The sequence below is a fragment of the Salvelinus fontinalis genome, chromosome 7 (genome assembly GCF_029448725.1).
Source record: "Salvelinus fontinalis isolate EN_2023a chromosome 7, ASM2944872v1, whole genome shotgun sequence".
NCBI lineage: Eukaryota > Metazoa > Chordata > Actinopteri > Salmoniformes > Salmonidae > Salvelinus > Salvelinus fontinalis.
In genome coordinates, this window is record NC_074671.1 from 67,621,817 (window position 1) to 67,641,764 (window position 19,948).

Sequence of the window (19,948 nt, forward strand, 5' to 3'; positions counted from 1 at the left end):
TAGAGTCATGTTGGCACGACGTTAGAATAATACTAGAGTCATGTTGGCACGACGTTAGAATAATACTAGAGTCATGTTGGCACGACGTTAGAATAATACTAGTCATGTTGGCACGACGTTAGAATAATACTAGAGTCACGTTGGCACGACGTTAGAATAATACTAGAGTCATGTTGGCACGACGTTAGAATAATACTAGAGTCACGTTGGCACGACGTTAGAATAATACTAGAGTCACGTTGGCACGACGTTAGAATAATACTAGAGTCATGTTGGCACGACGTTAGAATAATACTAGAGTCATGTTGGCACGACGTTAGAATAATACTAGTCATGTTGGCACGACGTTAGAATAATACTAGTCATGTTGGCACGACGTTAGAATAATACTAGAGTCATGTTGGCACGACGTTAGAATAATACTAGTCATGTTGGCACGACGTTAGAATAATACTAGAGTCATGTTGGCACGACGTTAGAATAATACTAGTCATGTTGGCACGACGTTAGAATAATACTAGAGTCATGTTGGCACGACGTTAGAATAATACTAGAGTCACGTTGGCACGACGTTAGAATAATACTAGAGTCATGTTGGCACGACGTTAGAATAATACTAGAGTCATGTTGGCACGACGTTAGAATAATACTAGAGTCATGTTGGCACGACGTTAGAATAATACTAGTCATGTTGGCACGACGTTAGAATAATACTAGAGTCATGTTGGCACGACGTTAGAATAATACTAGTCATGTTGGCACGACGTTAGAATAATACTAGAGTCATGTTGGCACGACGTTAGAATAATACTAGAGTCATGTTGGCACGACGTTAGAATAATACTAGAGTCATGTTGGCACGACGTTAGAATAATACTAGAGTCATGTTGCCACGACGTTAGAATAATACTAGAGTCATGTTGGCACGACGTTAGAATAATACTGGCATTACAGGTCGTATCATCAACACTACAGATTATCTGACTATAAAATATACTGCAGAACCAGCAGAGTGATACACACACACACACACACACACACACACACACACACACACACACACACACACACACACACACACACACACACACACACACACACACACACAGCTCTGATACAATATTTTCCGCTCTGAAATGTAACTGTTCATTTATTTTTTGGGGTGATGTCTCTCGTCAGTTGATAACGAGGAGGAAGCAGAAAGAGTTCTGTTCTCCTACGGTTACGGTGCCAACGTTCCCACAACCGCCAAGAGACGACTCAGGCAGAGGTGAGATCTGATCTGACAAGGATCCCTAACGGCTTCTTATTCACTATGGGGCCTAGTAGTGCACTATATAGGGAATAGGGTTCTATAGGGCCCTGGTCTAAGGTAGTGCACTATATAGGGAATAGGGTTCTATAGGGCTCTGGTCTAAAGTAGTGCACTATATAGGGAATAGGTTGCAATTTGGGATATATATTTATTGGTTGGTTTTCTGTTTGAGAGTTTATTTAATGTGTGTTTGGGTGTTGCAGTGTCCATCTGGCCCGAAGACTGTTGCAGCTGGAGAAGCAGAATACACTGCTGAGGAGAGATCTGGAGAGGTGCAACTCACACACAGGACAGATCTCGGAGGAGGTAAACCCACAGGACAGGTCTCTGAGGAGGTAACACACAGGACAGATCTCTGAGGAGGTAACACACAGGACAGGTCTCTGAGGAGGTAACACACAGGACAGATCTCTGAGGAGGTAAACCCACAGGACAGGTCTCTGAGGAGGTAACACACAGGACAGATCTCTGAGGAGGTAACACACAGGACAGGTCTCTGAGGAGGTAACCCACAGGACAGGTCTCTGAGGAGGTAAACCCACAGGACAGGTCTCTGAGGAGGTAAACCCACAGGACAGGTCTCTGAGGAGGTAACACACAGGACAGGTCTCTGAGGTAACCCACAGGACAGGTCTCTGAGGAGGTAACCCACAGGACAGGTCTCTGAGGAGGTAACACACAGGACAGATCTCTGAGGAGGTAACACACAGGACAGGTCTCTGAGGAGGTAACACACAGGACAGGTCTCTGAGGAGGTAACACACAGGACAGATCTCTGAGGAGGTAACACACAGGACAGGTCTATGAGGAGGTAACACACAGGACAGGTCTCTGAGGAGGTAACCCACAGGACAGGTCTCTGAGGAGGTAACACACAGGACAGATCTCTGAGGAGGTAACCCACAGGACAGGTCTCTGAGGAGGTAACCCACAGGACAGGTCTCTGAGGAGGTAACCCATAGGACAGGTCTCTGAGGAGGTAACCCACAGGACAGGTCTCTGAGGAGGTAACCCACAGGACAGGTCTCTGAGGAGGTAACACACAGGACAGGTCTCTGAGGAGGTAACACACAGGACAGGTCTCTGAGGAGGTAACCCACAGGACAGGTCTCTGAGGAGGTAACCCACAGGACAGGTCTCTGAGGAGGTAACACACAGGACAGATCTCTGAGGAGGTAACACACAGGACAGGTCTCTGAGGAGGTAACCCACAGGACAGGTCTCTGAGGAGATAACCCACAGGACAGATCTCTGAGGAGGTAAACCCACAGGACAGGTCTTCTCTGAGGAGGTAACCCACAGGACAGATCTCTGAGGAGGTAACACACAGGACAGGTCTCTGAGGAGGTAACCCACAGGACAGGTCTCTGAGGAGGTAACACACAGGACAGGTCTCTGAGGAGGTAACACACAGGACAGGTCTCTGAGGAGGTAACACACAGGACAGGTCTCTGAGGAGGTAACACACAGGACAGATCTCTGAGGAGGTAACGCACAGGACAGGTCTCTGAGGAGGTAACACACAGGACAGGTCTCTGAGGAGGTAACCCACAGGACAGATCTCTGAGGAGGTAAACCCACAGGACAGGTCTCTGAGGAGGTAACACACAGGACAGATCTCTGAGGAGGTAACACACAGGACAGATCTCTGAGGAGGTAACACACAGGACAGGTCTCTGAGGAGGTAACACACAGGACAGGTCTCTGAGGAGGTAACGCACAGGACAGGTCTCTGAGGAGGTAACCCACAGGACAGGTCTCTGAGGAGGTAACACACAGGACAGGTCTCTGAGGAGGTAACACACAGGACAGGTCTCTGAGGAGGTAACCCACAGGACAGGTCTCTGAGGAGGTAACACACAGGACAGGTCTCTGAGGAGGTAACACACAGGACAGGTCTCTGAGGAGGTAACACACAGGACAGGTCTCTGAGGAGGTAACACACAGGACAGGTCTCTGAGGAGGTAACACACAGGACAGATCTCTGAGGAGGTAACCCACAGGACAGGTCTCTGAGGAGGTAACACACAGGACAGGTCTCTGAGGAGGTAACCCACAGGACAGATCTCTGAGGAGGTAACACACAGGACAGATCTCTGAGGAGGTAACCCACAGGACAGGTCTCTGAGGAGGTAACACACAGGACAGGTCTCTGAGGAGGTAACCCACAGGACAGGTCTCTGAGGAGGTAACCCACAGGACAGATCTCTGAGGAGGTAACCCACAGGACAGGTCTCTGAGGAGGTAACACACAGGACAGGTCTCTGAGGAGGTAACACACAGGACAGGTCTCTGAGGAGGTAACCCACAGGACAGGTCTCTGAGGAGGTAACACACAGGACAGGTCTCTGAGGAGGTAACCCACAGGACAGATCTCTGAGGAGGTAACACACAGGACAGGTCTCTGAGGAGGTAACCCACAGGACAGGTCTCTGAGGAGGTAACCCACAGGACAGGTCTCTGAGGAGGTAACACACAGGACAGGTCTCTGAGGAGGTAACACACAGGACAGGTCTCTGAGGTAACCCACAGGACAGATCTCTGAGGAGGTAACACACAGGACAGGTCTCTGAGGTAACCCACAGGACAGGTCTCTGAGGAGGTAACACACAGGACAGGTCTCTGAGGAGGTAACACACAGGACAGGTCTCTGAGGAGGTAACACACAGGACAGGTCTCTGAGGAGGTAACAGTGTAGTAGTAGTATAGACTCCTAACCCACACAGTGTAGTAGTATAGACTCCTAACCCACACAGTGTAGTAGTATAGACTCCTAACTAACTAGTGAGGTCTCACCAACACTGTCCTAACCACTCCTTCCTGTCACAGTGTAGTAGTACAGACTCCTTACCCACACAGTGTAATAGTATAGACTCCTAACCCACACAGTGTAGTAGTATAGACTCCTAACCCACACAGTGTAGTAGTATAGACTCCTAACTAACTAGTGAGGTCTCACCAACACTGTCCTAACCACTCCTTCCTGTCACAGTGTAATAGTATAGACTCCTAACCCACACAGTGTAGTGGTAGTATAGACTCCTAACCCACACAGTGTAGTGGTAGTATAGACTCCTAACCCACACAGTGTAGTGGTAGTATAGACTCCTAACCCACACAGTGTAGTGGTAGTATAGACTCCTAACCCACACAGTGTAGTAGTATAGACTCCTAACCCACACAGTGTAGTAGTATAGACTCCTAACCCACACAGTGTAGTAGTAGTATAGACTCCTAACCCACACAGTGTAATAGTATAGACTCCTAACTAACTAGTGAGGTCTCACCAACACTGTCCTAACCACTCCTTCCTTTCACAGTGTAGTAGTATAGACTCCTAACCCACACAGTGTAGTAGTAGTAGTATAGACTCCTAACCCACAGTGTAGTAGTAGTACAGACTCCTAACCCACACAGTGTAGTAGTACAGACTCCTAACCCACACAGTGTAGTAGTAGTGACTCCTAACCCACACAGTGTAGTAGTAGTATAGACTCCTAACCCACACAGTGTAGTAGTATAGACTCCTAACCCACACAGTGTAGTAGTAGTATAGACTCCTAACCCACACAGTGTAGTAGTAGTATAGACTCCTAACTAACTAGTGAGGTCTCACCAACACTATCCTAACCACTCCTTCCTGTTAGTGTAGTAGTAGAGACTCCTAACCCACACAGTGTAGTAGTATAGACTCCTAACCCACACAGTGTAGTAGTATAGACTCCTAACCCACACAGTGTAGTAGTATAGACTCCTAACCCACACAGTGTAGTACTATAGACTCCTTACCCACACAGTGTAGTAGTAGTATAGACTCCTAACCCACACGGTGTAGTAGTAGTATAGACTCCTAACCCACACAGTGTAGTAGTAGTATAGACTCCTAACCCACACGGTGTAGTAGTAGTATAGACTCCTAACCCACACAGTGTAGTAGTAGTATAGACTCCTAACCCACACAGTGTAGTAGTAGTATAGACTCCTAACCCACACGGTGTAGTAGTAGTATAGACTCCTTACCCACACAGTGTAGTAGTAGTATAGACTCCTAACCCACACGGTGTAGTAGTAGTATAGACTCCTAACCCACACGGTGTAGTAGTAGTATAGACTCCTAACCCACACAGTGTAGTAGTAGTACAGACTCCTAACCCACACAGTGTAGTAGTAGTATAGACTCCTAACCCACACAGTGTAGTAGTAGTATAGACTCCTAACCCACACAGTGTAGTAGTATAGACTCCTAACCCACACAGTGTAGTAGTACAGACTCCTAACCCACACAGTGTAGTAGTAGTATAGACTCCTAACCCACACAGTGTAGTAGTAGTATAGACTCCTAACCCACACAGTGTAGTAGTATAGACTCCTAACCCACACAGTGTAGTAGTATAGACTCCTAACCCACACAGTGTAGTAGTATAGACTCCTAACCCACACAGTGTAGTAGTATAGACTCCTAACCCACACAGTGTAGTAGTATAGACTCCTAACCCACACACTGTAGTAGTAGTATAGACTCCTAACCCACACACTGTAGTAGTAGTATAGACTCCTAACCCACACAGTGTAGTAGTAGTATAGACTCCTAACCCACACAGTGTAGTAGTATAGACTCCTAACCCACACAGTGTAGTAGTGGTATAGACTCCTAATCCACACAGTGTAGTAGTATAGACTCCTAACCCACACAGTGTAGTAGTATAGACTCCTAACTAACTAGTGAGGTCTCACCAACACTATCCTAACCACTCCTTCCTGTCACAGTGTAGTAGTATAGACTCCTAACCCACACAGTGTAGTAGTATAGACTCCTAACCCACACAGTGTAGTAGTATAGACTCCTAACTAACTAGTGAGGTCTCACCAACACTGTCCTAACCACTCCTTCCTGTCACAGTGTAGTAGTATAGACTCCTAACCCACACAGTGTAGTAGTATAGACTCCTAACCCACACAGTGTAGTAGTACAGACTCCTAACCCACACAGGGTAGTAGTAGTATAGACTCCTAACCCACACAGTGTAGTAGTATAGACTCCTAACCCACACAGTGTAGTAGTATAGACTCCTAACCCACACAGTGTAGTAGTATAGACTCCTAACCCACACAGTGTAGTAGTATAGACTCCCAACCCACATAGTGTAGTAGTATAGACTCCTAACCCACACAGTGTAGTAGTATAGACTCCTAACCCACACAGTGTAGTAGTAGTATAGACTCCTAACCCACACAGTGTAGTAGTATAGACTCCTAACCCACACAGTGTAGTAGTATAGACTCCTAACCCACACAGTGTAGTAGTACAGACTCCTAACCCACACAGTGTAGTAGTACAGACTCCTAACCCACACAGTGTAGTAGTAGTATAGACTCCTAACCCACACAGTGTAGTAGTAGTACAGACTCCTAACCCACACAGTGTAGTAGTACAGACTCCTAACCCACACAGTGTAGTAGTATAGACTCCTAACCCACACAGGGTAGTAGTAGTATAGACTCCTAACCCACACAGTGTAGTAGTATAGACTCCTAACCCACACAGTGTAATAGTATAGACTCCTAACCCACACAGTGTAGTAGTACAGACTCCTAACCCACACAGTGTAGTAGTAGTATAGACTCCTAACCCACACAGTGTAGTAGTATAGACTCCTAACCCACACAGTGTAGTAGTATAGACTCCTAACCCACACAGGGTAGTAGTAGTATAGACTCCTAACCCACACAGTGTAGTAGTATAGACTCCTAACCCACACAGTGTAGTAGTATAGACTCCTAACCCACACAGTGTAGTAGTATAGACTCCTAACCCACACAGTGTAGTAGTATAGACTCCTAACCCACACAGTGTAGTAGTATAGACTCCTAACCCACACAGTGTAGTAGTATAGACTCCTAACCACTCCTTCCTGTCTCAGTGTTCAACATCGTGTTGGAAAGGTTGCCAACATGACATATATTCCACCTGAAAGGTGTGTTTATTTTGGAGGACTCTCCCAATCAAAGGCCAAGTCAGTGACTGTAGCATGAATCAACAAACGGGTTAAACAAGTGTGTGTGTGTGTGTGTGTGTGTGTGTGTGTGTGTGTGTGTGTGTGTGTGTGTGTGTGTGTGTGTGTGTGTGTGTGTGTGTGTGTGTGTCTCTCTCTCTCTCTCCTAGCTGGAAACAGCTAACCATCTCCTACAGCAGGCCCAGCAGCCCTACAGGTACCTGATCGACACGGTGAGACAGAGAGACACACAGATACTGTCCCTCAGAGAACGCATCACACAGCTGGAGGAGGACACCAGGTACACACACCACTGTCTCCGCCTTTCAGTCTTCCCCCTGTCCTTCTCTCGTCCCAGGTCCTTCTCTCGTCCCAGGTCCTTCTCTCGTCCCAGGTCCTTCTCCCGTCCCAGGTCCTGTCCTTCTCCCGTCCCAGGTCCTGTCCTTCTCCCGTCCCAGGTCCTGTCCTTCTCTCGTCCCAGGTCCTGTCCTTCTCTCGTCCCAGGTCCTTCTCTCGTCCCAGGTCCTGTCCTTCTCCCGTCCCAGGTCCTTCTCTCGTCCCAGGTCCTGTCCTTCTCCCGTCCCAGGTCCTGTCCTTCTCCCGTCCCAGGTCCTGTCCTTCTCCCGTCCCAGGTCCTGTCCTTCTCTCGTCCCAGGTCCTGTCCTTCTCTCGTCCCAGGTCCTTCTCTCGTCCCAGGTCCTGTCCTTCTCCCGTCCCAGGTCCTTCTCTCGTCCCAGGTCCTGTCCTTCTCTCGTCCCAGGTCCTTCTCTCGTCCCAGGTCCTGTACTTCTCCCGTCCCAGGTCCTGTCCTTCTCTCGTCCCAGGTCCTTCTCTCATCCCAGGTCCTTCTCCCGTCCCAGGTCCTGTCCTTCTCCCGTCCCAGGGCCTGTCCTTCTCTCGTCCCAGGTCCTGTCCTTCTCCCGTCCCAGGTCCGGTCCTTCTCTCGTCCCAGGTCCTGTTCTTCTCCCGTCCCAGGTCCTGTCCTTCTCTCGTCCCAGGTCCTGTCCTTCTCCCGTCCCAGGTCCTGTCCTTCTCCCGTCCCAGGTCCTGTCCTTCTCCCGTCCCAGGTCCTGTCCTTCTCTCGTCCCAGGTCCTGTCCTTCTCTCGTTCCAGGTCCTGTCCTTCTCCCGTCCCAGGTCCTGTCCTTCTCCCGTCCCAGGTCCTGTCCTTCTCCCGTCCCAGGTCCTGTCCTTCTCCCGTCCCAGGTCCTGTCCTTCTCTCGTCCCAGGTCCTGTCCTTCTCCCGTCCCAGGTCGGTCCTTCTCCCGTCCCAGGTCCTGTCCTTCTCTCGTCCCAGGTCCTGTACTTCTCCCGTCCCAGGTCCTGTCCTTCTCTCGTCCCAGGTCCTTCTCTCATCCCAGGTCCTTCTCCCGTCCCAGGTCCTTCTCCCGTCCCAGGTCCTTCTCTCGTCCCAGGTCCTGTCCTTCTCTCGTCCCAGGTCCTTCTCTCGTCCCAGGTCCTGTCCTTCTCCCGTCCCAGGTCCGGTCCTTCTCTCGTCCCAGGTCCTGTCCTTCTCTCGTCCCAGGTCCTGTACTTCTCCCGTCCCAGGTCCTGTCCTTCTCTCGTCCCAGGTCCTTCTCTCATCCCAGGTCCTTCTCCCGTCCCAGGTCCTGTCCTTCTCCCGTCCCAGGGCCTGTCCTTCTCTCGTCCCAGGTCCTGTCCTTCTCCCGTCCCAGGTCCGGTCCTTCTCTCGTCCCAGGTCCTGTTCTTCTCCCGTCCCAGGTCCTGTCCTTCTCTCGTCCCAGGTCCTGTCCTTCTCCCGTCCCAGGTCCTGTCCTTCTCCCGTCCCAGGTCCTGTCCTTCTCTCGTCCCAGGTCCTGTCCTTCTCCCGTCCCAGGTCCTGTCCTTCTCCCGTCCCAGGTCCTGTCCTTCTCCCGTCCCAGGTCCTGTCCTTCTCTCGTCCCAGGTCCTGTCCTTCTCCCGTCCCAGGTCCTGTCCTTCTCTCGTCCCAGGTCCTGTCCTTCTCTCATCCCAGGTCCTGTCCTTCTCCCGTCCCAGGTCCTTCTCCCGTCCCAGGTCCTGTCCTTCGCTCGTCCCAGGTCCTGTCCTTCTCCCGTCCCAGGTCCTGTCCTTCTCCCGTCCCAAGTCCTGTCCTTCGCTCGTCCCAGGTCCTGTCCTTCTCCCGTCCCAGGTCCTGTCCTTCTCCCGTCCCAGGTCCTGTCCTTCTCTCGTCCCAGGTCCTTCTCTCGTCCCAGGTCCTGTCCTTCTCTCGTCCCAGGTCCTGTCCTTCTCCCGTCCCAGGTCCTGTCCTTCTCTCGTCCCAGGTCCTGTCCTTCTCTCGTCCCAGGTCCTTCTCTCGTCCCAGGTCCTTCTCCCGTCCCAGGTCCTGTCCTTCTCCCGTCCCAGGTCCTGTCCTTCTCCCGTCCCAGGGCCTGTCCTTCTCTCGTCCCAGGTCCGGTCCTTCTCCCGTCCCAGGTCCGGTCCTTCTCCCGTCCCAGGTCCTGTCCTTCTCCCGTCCCAGGTCCTGTCCTTCTCTCGTCCCAGGTCCTGTCCTTCTCCCGTCCCAGGTCCTGTCCTTCTCTCGTCCCAGGTCCTGTCCTTCTCTCGTCCCAGGTCCTGTCCTTCTCCCGTCCCAGGTCCTGTCCTTCTCCCGTCCCAGGTCCTGTCCTTCTCCCGTCCCAGGTCCTGTCCTTCTCCCGTCCCAGGTCCTGTCCTTCTCTCGTCCCAGGTCCTGTCCTTCTCCCGTCCCAGGTCCTGTCCTTCTCCCGTCCCAGGTCCTGTCCTTCTCCCGTCCCAGTAGAAAGTAGTGCATTATATAGGGCTCTGGTCTAAAGTAGTGCACTATATAGGGCTCTGGTCTAAAGTAGTGCACTATATAGGGCTCTGGTCTAAAGTAGTGCACTATATATCAAGTTTATTTTCAATCAAGTTTATTTTTTTATATAGCCCTTCGTACATCAGCTAATATCTCGAAGTGCTGTACAGAAGCCCAGCCTAAAACCCCCCCAAAACAGCAAGCAATGCAGGTGTAGAAGCACGGTGGCTAGGAAAAACTCCCTAGAAAGGCCAAAACCTAGGAAGAAACCTAGAGAGGAACCAGGCTATAGGGTTCTGGTCTAAAGTAGTGCACTATATAGGGAATAGGGTTCTATGGGGCTCTGGTCTAAAGTAGTGCACTATATAGGGAATAGGGTTCTATAGGGCTCTGGTCTATAGTAGTGCATTATATAGGGTTCTGGTCTAAAGTAGTGCACCATATAGGGTTCTGGTCTAAAGTAGTGCACCATATAGGGTCATGGTGGAAGGTAGTGCACTATATAGGACTCTGGTCTAAAGTAGTGCACCATATAGGGTTCTGGTCTAAAGTAGTGCACCATAAAGGGTTCTGGTCTAAAGTAGTGCACTATATAGGACTCTGGTCTAAAGTAGTGCACCATATAGGGTTCTGGTCTAAAGTAGTGCACTATATAGGGTTCTGGTCCAAAGTAGTGCACTATATAGGGTTCTGGTCTAAAGTAGTGCACTATATAGGGTCCTGGTCTAAAGTAGTGCACTATATAGGGTTCGGGTCTAAAGTAGTGCACTATATAGGGTTCTGGTCTAAAGTAGTGCACTATATAGTGTTCTGGTCTAAAGTAGTGCACTATATAGGGTTCTGGTCTAAAGTAGTGCACTATATAGGGTTCTGGTCTAAAGTAGTGCACTATATAGGGTTCTGGTCTAAAGTAGTGCACTATATAGGGTTCTGGTCTAAAGTAGTGCACCATATAGGGTTCTGGTCTAAAGTAGTGCACTATATAGGGTTCTGGTCTAAAGTAGTGCACTATATAGGGTTCTGGTCTAAAGTAGTGCACTATATAGGGTTCTGGTCTAAAGTAGTGCACCATATAGGGTTCTGGTCTAAAGTAGTGCACCAAATAGGGTTCTGGTCTAAAGTAGTGTACTATATAGGGTTCTGGTCTAAAGTAGTGCACTATATAGGGTTCTGGTCTAAAGTAGTGCACTATATAGGGTTCTGGTCTAAAGTAGTGCACCATATAGGGTTCTGGTCTAGAGTAGTGCACCATATAGGGTTCTGGTCTAAAGTAGTGCACCATATAGGGTTCTGGTCTAAAGTAGTGTACTATATAGGGTTCTAGTCTAAAGTAGTGTACTATATAGGGTTCTGGTCTAAAGTAGTGCACCATATAGGGTTCTGGTCTAAAGTAGTGTACTATATAGGGCTCTGGTCTAAAGTAGTGCACTATATAGGGTTCTGGTCTAAAGTAGTGCACCATATAGGGTTCTGGTCTAAAGTAGTGCACCATATAGGGTTCTGGTCTAAAGTAGTGCACCATATAGGGTTCTGGTCTAAAGTAGTGTACTATATAGGGTTCTGGTCTAAAGTAGTGTACTATATAGGGTTCTGGTCTAAAGTAGTGCACCATATAGGGCTCTGGTCTAAAGTAGTGCACTATATAGGGTTCTGGTCTAAAGTAGTGTACAGCACTAAAGAAAGTCTCTGTTTTGGTTTTGTCCGTCCAGATCTCTGAGGAAAGAGAAGACGTCTCTCCAACAGGTGAAGAACAATATGGCCTCCGACCTGGAGCGACTGCTCAACCACCGAGAGGTACGGTACGCACACTTACACACACGCACGCACACACGCACGCACGCACGCACGCACGCACGCACGCACGCACGCACGCACGCACGCACGCACACACACACACACACACACACACACACACACACACACACACACACACACACACACACACACACACACACACACACACACACACACACACTCTCTCCTCAGCCACGGAGAGACATGCCCAGAGTCCACACTCTCCTCGGCCACTACGGAGAGACATGCCCAGAGTCCACACTCTCCTCGGCCACTACGGAGAGACATGCCCAGAGTCCACACTCTCCTCGGCCACTACGGAGAGACATGCCCAGAGTCCACACTCTCCTCGGCCACTACGGAGAGAGATGCCCAGAGTCCACACTCTCCTCAGCCACTACGGAGAGAGATGCCCAGAGTCCACACTCTCCTCGGCCACTACGGAGAGACATGCCCAGAGTCCACACTCTCCTCGGCCACTACGGAGAGACATGCCCAGAGTCCACACTCTCCTCAGCCACTACGGAGAGACATGCCCAGAGTCCACACTCTCCTCGGCCACTACGGAGAGACATGCCCAGAGTCCACACTCTCCTCGGCCACTACGGAGAGACATGCCCAGAGTCCACACTCTCCTCGGCCACTACGGAGAGAGATGCCCAGAGTCCACACTCTCCTCAGCCACTACGGAGAGACATGCCCAGAGTCCACACTCTCCTCGGCCACTACGGAGAGACATGCCCAGAGTCCACACTCTCCTTGAATAAAGCCACTGGATGTGTGATATTGCATCATATATATCATAAAGAAAGTAGATGATGTCATGTAGGTGTGAGTCTCTTATGACAGGTGTGTTTTTATGTGGCTGTAAGTCTGTAAACAATTGTTGGGAAAATGACTTGTGTCACGCACAAAGTAGATGTCCTAACCGACTTGCCAAAACTATAGTTTGTTAACAAGAAATTTGTGGAGTGGTTGAAAAACGAGTTTTAATGACTCCAACCTAAGTGGATGTAAACTTCCCACTTCAACTGTATGTCCATAATGAAAGTAGATGATGTCATGTAGGTGTGAGTCTTTTATGACAGGTGTGTTTTTATATGGCTGAGGCCAGACTGCATGTCTGCAGGAGGGAGGGAAAGAGGGAGAGACCGAGGGAGGGAAAGAGGGAGAGACTGAGGGAGGGAGAGACCGAGGGAAGGAGAGAGGCGGAGGGAAGGAGACAGCCGGAGGGAAGGAGAGAGCCGGAGGGAAGGAGAGAGAGACCGAGGAAGGGAGAGAGAGACCGGGGGAGGGAGAGAGAGACCAGGGGAGGGAGAGAGAGACCAAGGGAGGGAAAGAGAGACCGAGGGAGGGAAAGAGAGACCGAGGGAGGGAAAGAGAGACCGAGGGAGGGAAAGAGAGACCGAGGGAGGGAAAGAGAGACCGAGGGAGGGACCGAGGGAGAGACCGAGGGAGAGAGACGGGGAGAGACCGAGGGAGAGAGACGGGGAGAGACCGAGGGAGAGAGACGGGGAGAGACCGAGGGAGAGAGACCGAGGGAGAGAGACCGAGGGAGAGAGACCGAGGGAGAGAGACGGGGAGAGAGACGGGGAGAGGGAAAGGCGGATGGAGAGGTGGAGGGAGAGAGAGGTGGAGGAAGGGAGAGAGGCGGAGGGAGGGAGAAAGAGGTGGAGGGAGAGAGTGGTTTTGCCGGTCTCTAGGTGTGCCTCTCTCTCTCTCTTCTTTCACTGTCACCTTTTTCACCTTTCGTGTCTTGGTCACTACCTGGCTGATCCCTGTTTCAACAAGCCTCTACACTGTAGTGGTGTATTACAGTAGAAACCCCACAGCCCAACAGGCCTCCACACTGTAGTGGTGTATTACAGTAGAAACCCCACAGCCCAACAAGCCTCTACACTGTAGTGGTGTATTACAGTAGAAACCCCACAGCCCAACAAGCCTCCACACTGTAGTGGTGTATTACAGTAGAAACCCACACTGTAGTGGTGTATTACAGTAGAAACCCACACTGTAGTGGTGTATTACAGTAGAAACCCACAGCCCAACAAGCCTCTACACTGTAGTGGTGTATTACAGTAGAAACCCCACAGCCCAACAAGCCTCTACACTGTAGTGGTGTATTACAGTAGAAACCCCACAGCCCAACTAGCCTCCACACTGTAGTGGTGTATTACAGTAGAAACCCCACAGCCCAACAAGCCTCCACACTGTAGTGGTGTATTACAGTAGAAACCCACAGCCCAATAAGCCTCCACACTGTAGTGGTGTATTACAGTAGAAACCCACACTGTAGTGGTGTATTACAGTAGAAACCCACACTGTAGTGGTGTATTACAGTAGAAACCCACAGCCCAACAAGCCTCTACACTGTAGTGGTGTATTACAGTAGAAACCCCACAGCCCAACAAGCCTCTACACTGTAGTGGTGTATTACAGTAGAAACCCCACAGCCCAACAAGCCTCTACACTGTAGTGGTGTATTACAGTAGAACCCCACAGCCCAACAAGCCTCTACACTGTAGTGGTGTATTACAGTAGAAACCCACACTGTAGTGGTGTATTACAGTAGAAACCCACACTGTAGTGGTGTATTACAGTAGAAAACCAACAGCCCAACAAGCCTCTACATTGTAGTGGTGTATTACAGTAGAAACCCACAGCATCTGTACCTGCTCAGGTATTACAGCTAATTAACCAGAAAGCTCTGGTGACCAGCCATTTATTGGGTTTATTTTTCTTTATTGTCTCATTATTATTTTATACCACACAGTTTTGTTTCACTTCTCTGGAAACTAGCCTCAATGGGAATGTCTTTCTATGAAACCTTAGAGACTTTAGTCGTCTCTGTCTTTAGTCGTCGCGGTCTTTAGTCGTCTTGGTCTTTAGTCGTCTCGTTCTTTAGTCGTCTCGTTCTTTAGTCGTCTCGGTCTTTAGTCGTCTTGGTCTTTAGTCGTCTCGGTCTTTAGTCGTCTCGGTCTTTAGTCGTCTCGGTCTTTAGTCGTCTCGTTCTTTAGTCGTCTCGGTCTTTAGTCGTCTCGTTCTTTAGTCGTCTCGTTCTTTAGTCGTCTCGTTCTATAGTCGTCTCGGTCTTTAGTCGTCTCGTTCTTTAGTTGTCTCGTTCTATAGTCGTCTTGGTCTTTAGTCGTCTCGTTCTTTAGTCGTCTCGTTCTTTAGTCGTCTCGTTCTATAGTCGTCTCGGTCTTTAGTCGTCTCGTTCTTTAGTCGTCTCGTTCTATAGTCGTCTCGTTCTTTAGTCGTCTCGTTCTTTAGTTGTCTCGTTCTTTAGTCGTCTCGGTCTTTAGTCGTCTCGTTCTTTAGTCGTCTCGGTCTTTAGTCGTCTCGGTCTTTAGTCGTCTCGTTCTTTAGTCGTCTCGGTCTTTAGTCGTCTCGGTCTTTAGTCGTCTCGTTCTTTAGTCGTCTCATTCTTTAGTCGTCTCGTTCTATAGTCGTCTCGTTCTTTAGTCGTCTCGTTCTTTAGTCGTCTCGTTCTTTAGTCGTCTCGTTCTATAGTCGTCTCGTTCTTTAATCGTCTCGGTCTTTAGTCGTCTCGTTCTTTAGTCGTCTGGTTCTTTAGTTGTCTCGTTCTATAGTCGTCTCGTTCTTTAGTCGTCTCGGTCTTTAGTCGTCTCGTTCTTTAGTCGTCTGGTTCTTTAGTCGTCTCGGTCTTTAGTCGTCTCGTTCTATAGTCGTCTCGTTCTTTAGTCGTCTGGTTCTTTAGTCGTCTCGTTCTTTAGTCGTCTCGTTCTTTAGTCGTCTCGTTCTTTAGTCGTCTGGTTCTTTAGTCGTCTGGTTCTTTAGTCGTCTGGTTCTTTAGTCGTCTCGTTCTTTAGTCGTCTCGGTCTTTAGTCGTCTCGTTCTATAGTCGTCTGGTTCTTTAGTCGTCTCGGTCTTTAGTCGTCTCGTTCTTTAGTCGTTCTTTAGTCGTCTCGGTCTTTAGTCGTCTCGTTCTTTAGTCGTCTCGGTCTTTAGTCGTCTCGGTCTTTAGTCGTCTCGGTCTTTAGTCGTCTCGTTCTTTAGTCGTCTCGGTCTTTAGTCGTCTCGGTCTTTAGTCGTCTCGTTCTATAGTCGTCTCGTTCTTTAGTCGTCTCGTTCTTTAGTCGTCTCGTTCTTTAGTCGTCTCGGTCTATAGTCGTCTCGGTCTATAGTCGTCTCGGTCTTTAGTCGTCTCGGTCTTTAGTCGTCTCGTTCTTTAGTCGTCTCGTTCTTTAGTCGTCTCGTTCTTTAGTCGTCTCGTTCTTTAGTCGTCTCGTTCTATAGTCGTCTCGTTCTTTAGTCGTCTCGTTCTATAGTCGTCTCGTTCTATAGTCGTCTCGTTCTATAGTCGTCTCGTTCTTTAGTCGTCTCGGTCTTTAGTCGTCTCGTTCTTTAGTCGTCTCGTTCTTTAGTCGTCTCGTTCTTTAGTCGTCTCGTTCTATAGTCGTCTCGTTCTATAGTCGTCTCGTTCTATAGTCGTCTCGGTCTTTAGTCGTCTCGTTCTTTAGTCGTCTCGGTCTATAGTCGTCTCGTTCTATAGTCGTCTCGTTCTATAGTCGTCTCGTTCTTTAGTCGTCTTGTTCTTTAGTCGTCTCGTTCTTTAGTCGTCTCGTTCTTTAGTCGTCTCGTTCTATAGTCGTCTCGTTCTTTAGTCGTCTCGTTCTTTAGTCGTCTCGTTCTTTAGTCGTCTCGTTCTTTAGTCGTCTCGGTCTTTAGTCGTCTCGGTCTTTAGTCGTCTCGGTCTTTAGTCGTCTCGTTCTTTAGTCGTCTCGGTCTTTAGTCGTCTCGTTCTTTAGTCGTCTCGTTCTTTAGTCGTCTCGTTCTATAGTCGTCTCGGTCTTTAGTCGTCTCGTTCTTTAGTTGTCTTGTTCTATAGTCGTCTCGTTCTTTAGTTGTCTCGTTCTTTAGTTGTCTCGTTCTATAGTCGTCTTGGTCTTTAGTCGTCTCGTTCTTTAGTCGTCTCGTTCTTTAGTCGTCTCGTTCTATAGTCGTCTCGGTCTTTAGTCGTCTCGTTCTTTAGTTGTCTTGTTCTATAGTCGTCTCGTTCTTTAGTTGTCTCGTTCTTTAGTTGTCTCGTTCTTTAGTCGTCTCGGTCTTTAGTCGTCTCGTTCTTTAGTCGTCTCGGTCTTTAGTCGTCTCGGTCTTTAGTTGTCTCGTTCTTTAGTCGTCTCGGTCTTTAGTCTTCTCGTTCTTTAGTCGTCTCGTTCTTTAGTTGTCTCGTTCTATAGTCGTCTCGTTCTTTAGTCGTCTCGTTCTTTAGTCGTCTCGTTCTTTAGTCGTCTCGTTCTATAGTCGTCTCGTTCTTTAATCGTCTCGGTCTTTAGTCGTCTCGTTCTTTAGTCGTCTGGTTCTTTAGTTGTCTCGTTCTATAGTCGTCTCGTTCTTTAGTCGTCTCGGTCTTTAGTCGTCTCGTTCTTTAGTCGTCTGGTTCTTTAGTCGTCTCGGTCTTTAGTCGTCTCGTTCTATAGTCGTCTCGTTCTATAGTCGTCTCGTTCTTTAGTCGTCTGGTTCTTTAGTCGTCTCGTTCTTTAGTCGTCTCGTTCTTTAGTCGTCTCGTTCTTTAGTCGTCTCGTTCTTTAGTCGTCTGGTTCTTTAGTCGTCTGGTTCTTTAGTCGTCTCGTTCTTTAGTCGTCTCGGTCTTTAGTCGTCTCGTTCTATAGTCGTCTGGGTCTTTAGTCGTCTCGGTCTTTAGTCGTCTCGTTCTTTAGTCGTTCTTTAGTCGTCTCGGTCTTTAGTCGTCTCGTTCTTTAGTCGTCTCGGTCTTTAGTCGTCTCGGTCTTTAGTCGTCTCGGTCTTTAGTCGTCTCGTTCTTTAGTCGTCTCGGTCTTTAGTCGTCTCGGTCTTTAGTCGTCTCGTTCTATAGTCGTCTCGTTCTTTAGTCGTCTCGTTCTTTAGTCGTCTCGTTCTTTAGTCGTCTCGGTCTATAGTCGTCTCGGTCTATAGTCGTCTCGGTCTTTAGTCGTCTCGTTCTTTAGTCGTCTCGTTCTTTAGTCGTCTCGTTCTTTAGTCGTCTCGTTTATAGTCGTCTCGGTCTATAGTCGTCTCGGTCTATAGTCGTCTCGGTCTTTAGTCGTCTCGGTCTTTAGTCGTCTCGTTCTTTAGTCGTCTCGTTCTTTAGTCGTCTCGGTCTTTAGTCGTCTCGGTCTTTAGTCGTCTCGTTCTTTAGTCGTCTAGTTCTTTAGTCGTCTCGGTCTTTAGTCGTCTCGTTCTTTAGTCGTCTCGTTCTTTAGTCGTCTCGTTCTTTAGTCGTCTCGTTCTTTAGTCGTCTCGTTCTTTAGTCGTCTCGTTCTATAGTCGTCTCGTTCTTTAGTCGTCTCGTTCTATAGTCGTCTCGTTCTATAGTCGTCTCGTTCTATAGTCGTCTCGTTCTTTAGTCGTCTCGGTCTTTAGTCGTCTCGTTCTTTAGTCGTCTCGTTCTTTAGTCGTCTCGTTCTTTAGTCGTCTCGTTCTTTAGTCGTCTCGTTCTATAGTCGTCTCGTTCTATAGTCGTCTCGTTCTATAGTCGTCTCGTTCTATAGTCGTCTCGGTCTTTAGTCGTCTCGTTCTTTAGTCGTCTCGGTCTATAGTCGTCTCGTTCTATAGTCGTCTCGTTCTATAGTCGTCTCGTTCTTTAGTCGTCTCGTTCTTTAGTCGTCTCGTTCTTTAGTCGTCTCGTTCTATAGTCGTCTCGTTCTTTAGTCGTCTCGTTCTTTAGTCGTCTCGTTCTTTAGTCGTCTCGTTCTATAGTCGTCTCGTTCTTTAGTCGTCTGGTTCTTTAGTCGTCTCGTTCTTTAGTCGTCTCGTTCTTTAGTCGTCTCGGTCTTTAGTCTTCTCGTTCTTTAGTCGTCTCGTTCTTTAGTCGTCTCGTTCTATAGTCGTCTCGTTCTATAGTCGTCTCGTTCTATAGTCGTCTCGTTCTTTAGTCGTCTCGTTCTTTAGTCGTCTCGGTCTTTAGTCGTCTCGTCCTTTAGTCGTCTCGTTCTTTAGTCGTCTCGTTCTATAGTCGTCTCGGTCTTTAGTCGTCTCGTTCTTTAGTCGTCTCGGTCTTTAGTCGTCTCGTTCTATAGTCGTCTCGTTCTTTAGTCGTCTCGTTCTTTAGTCGTCTCGGTCTTTGGTCGTTCTATAGTCTTCTCGGTCTTTTGTCGTCTCGTTCTTTAGTCGTCTCGTTCTTTAGTCGTCTCGTTCTTTAGTCGTCTCGTTCTTTAGTCGTCTCGTTCTTTAGTCGTCTCGTTCTTTAGTCGTCTCGTTCTATAGTCGTCTCGTTCTATAGTCGTCTCTCGTCTCGTTCTTTAGTCGTCTCGTTCTTTAGTCGTCTCGTTCTTTAGTCGTCTCGTTCTTTAGTCGTCTCGGTCTTTAGTCGTCTCGTTCTCTAGTCGTCTCGTTCTCTAGTCGTCTCGTTCTCTAGTCGTCTCGTTCTTTAGTCGTCTCGTTCTTTAGTCGTCTCGTTCTATAGTCGTCTCGTTCTTTAGTCGTCTCGTTCTTTAGTCGTCTCGTTCTATAGTCGTCTCGTTCTATAGTCGTCTCGTTCTTTAGTCGTCTCGTTCTTTAGTCGTCTCGGTCTTTAGTCGTCTCGTTCTTTAGTCGTCTCGTTCTTTAGTCGTCTCGTTCTATAGTCGTCTCGTTCTTTAGTCGTCTCGTTCTATAGTCGTCTCGTTCTTTAGTCGTCTCGTTCTTTAGTCGTCTCGTTCTTTAGTCGTCTCGTTCTATAGTCGTCTCGTTCTTTAGTCGTCTCGTTCTTTAGTCGTCTCGTTCTTTAGTCGTCTCGTTCTTTAGTCGTCTCGTTCTATAGTCGTCTCGTTCTTTAGTCGTCTCGTTCTTTAGTCGTCTCGTTCTTTAGTCGTCTCGGTCTTTAGTCGTCTCGTTCTTTAGTCGTCTCGTTCTTTAGTCGTCTCGTTCTTTAGTCGTCTCGTTCTTTAGTCGTCTCGTTCTTTAGTCGTTTCGGTCTTTAGTCGTCTCGTTCTTTAGTCGTCTCGTTCTTTAGTCGTCTCGTTCTTTAGTCGTCTCGTTCTTTAGTCGTCTGGTTCTTTAGTCGTCTCGGTCTTTAGTCGTCTCGGTCTTTAGTCGTCTCGTTCTTTAGTCGTCTCGTTCTTTAGTCGTCTCGTTCTTTAGTCGTCTCGTTCTTTAGTCGTCTAGTTCT

General features: G+C 48.6%; 1 protein-coding gene across 1 annotated transcript in view; it reads left to right on the plus strand.

The window, feature by feature from the left end:
* Nucleotides 1–19,948, plus strand: part of LOC129860022 (progesterone-induced-blocking factor 1-like) — a 145,032-nt gene that overhangs the window by 76,125 nt on the left and 48,959 nt on the right. Inside the window, exons 12-15 of the mRNA XM_055930348.1 lie at nt 1,180–1,270; nt 1,519–1,621; nt 7,479–7,609; nt 11,772–11,856. Of these exons, the coding sequence (XP_055786323.1) occupies nt 1,180–1,270; nt 1,519–1,621; nt 7,479–7,609; nt 11,772–11,856 (410 nt within the window). The remainder of the gene's footprint in view (nt 1–1,179; nt 1,271–1,518; nt 1,622–7,478; nt 7,610–11,771; nt 11,857–19,948) is intronic.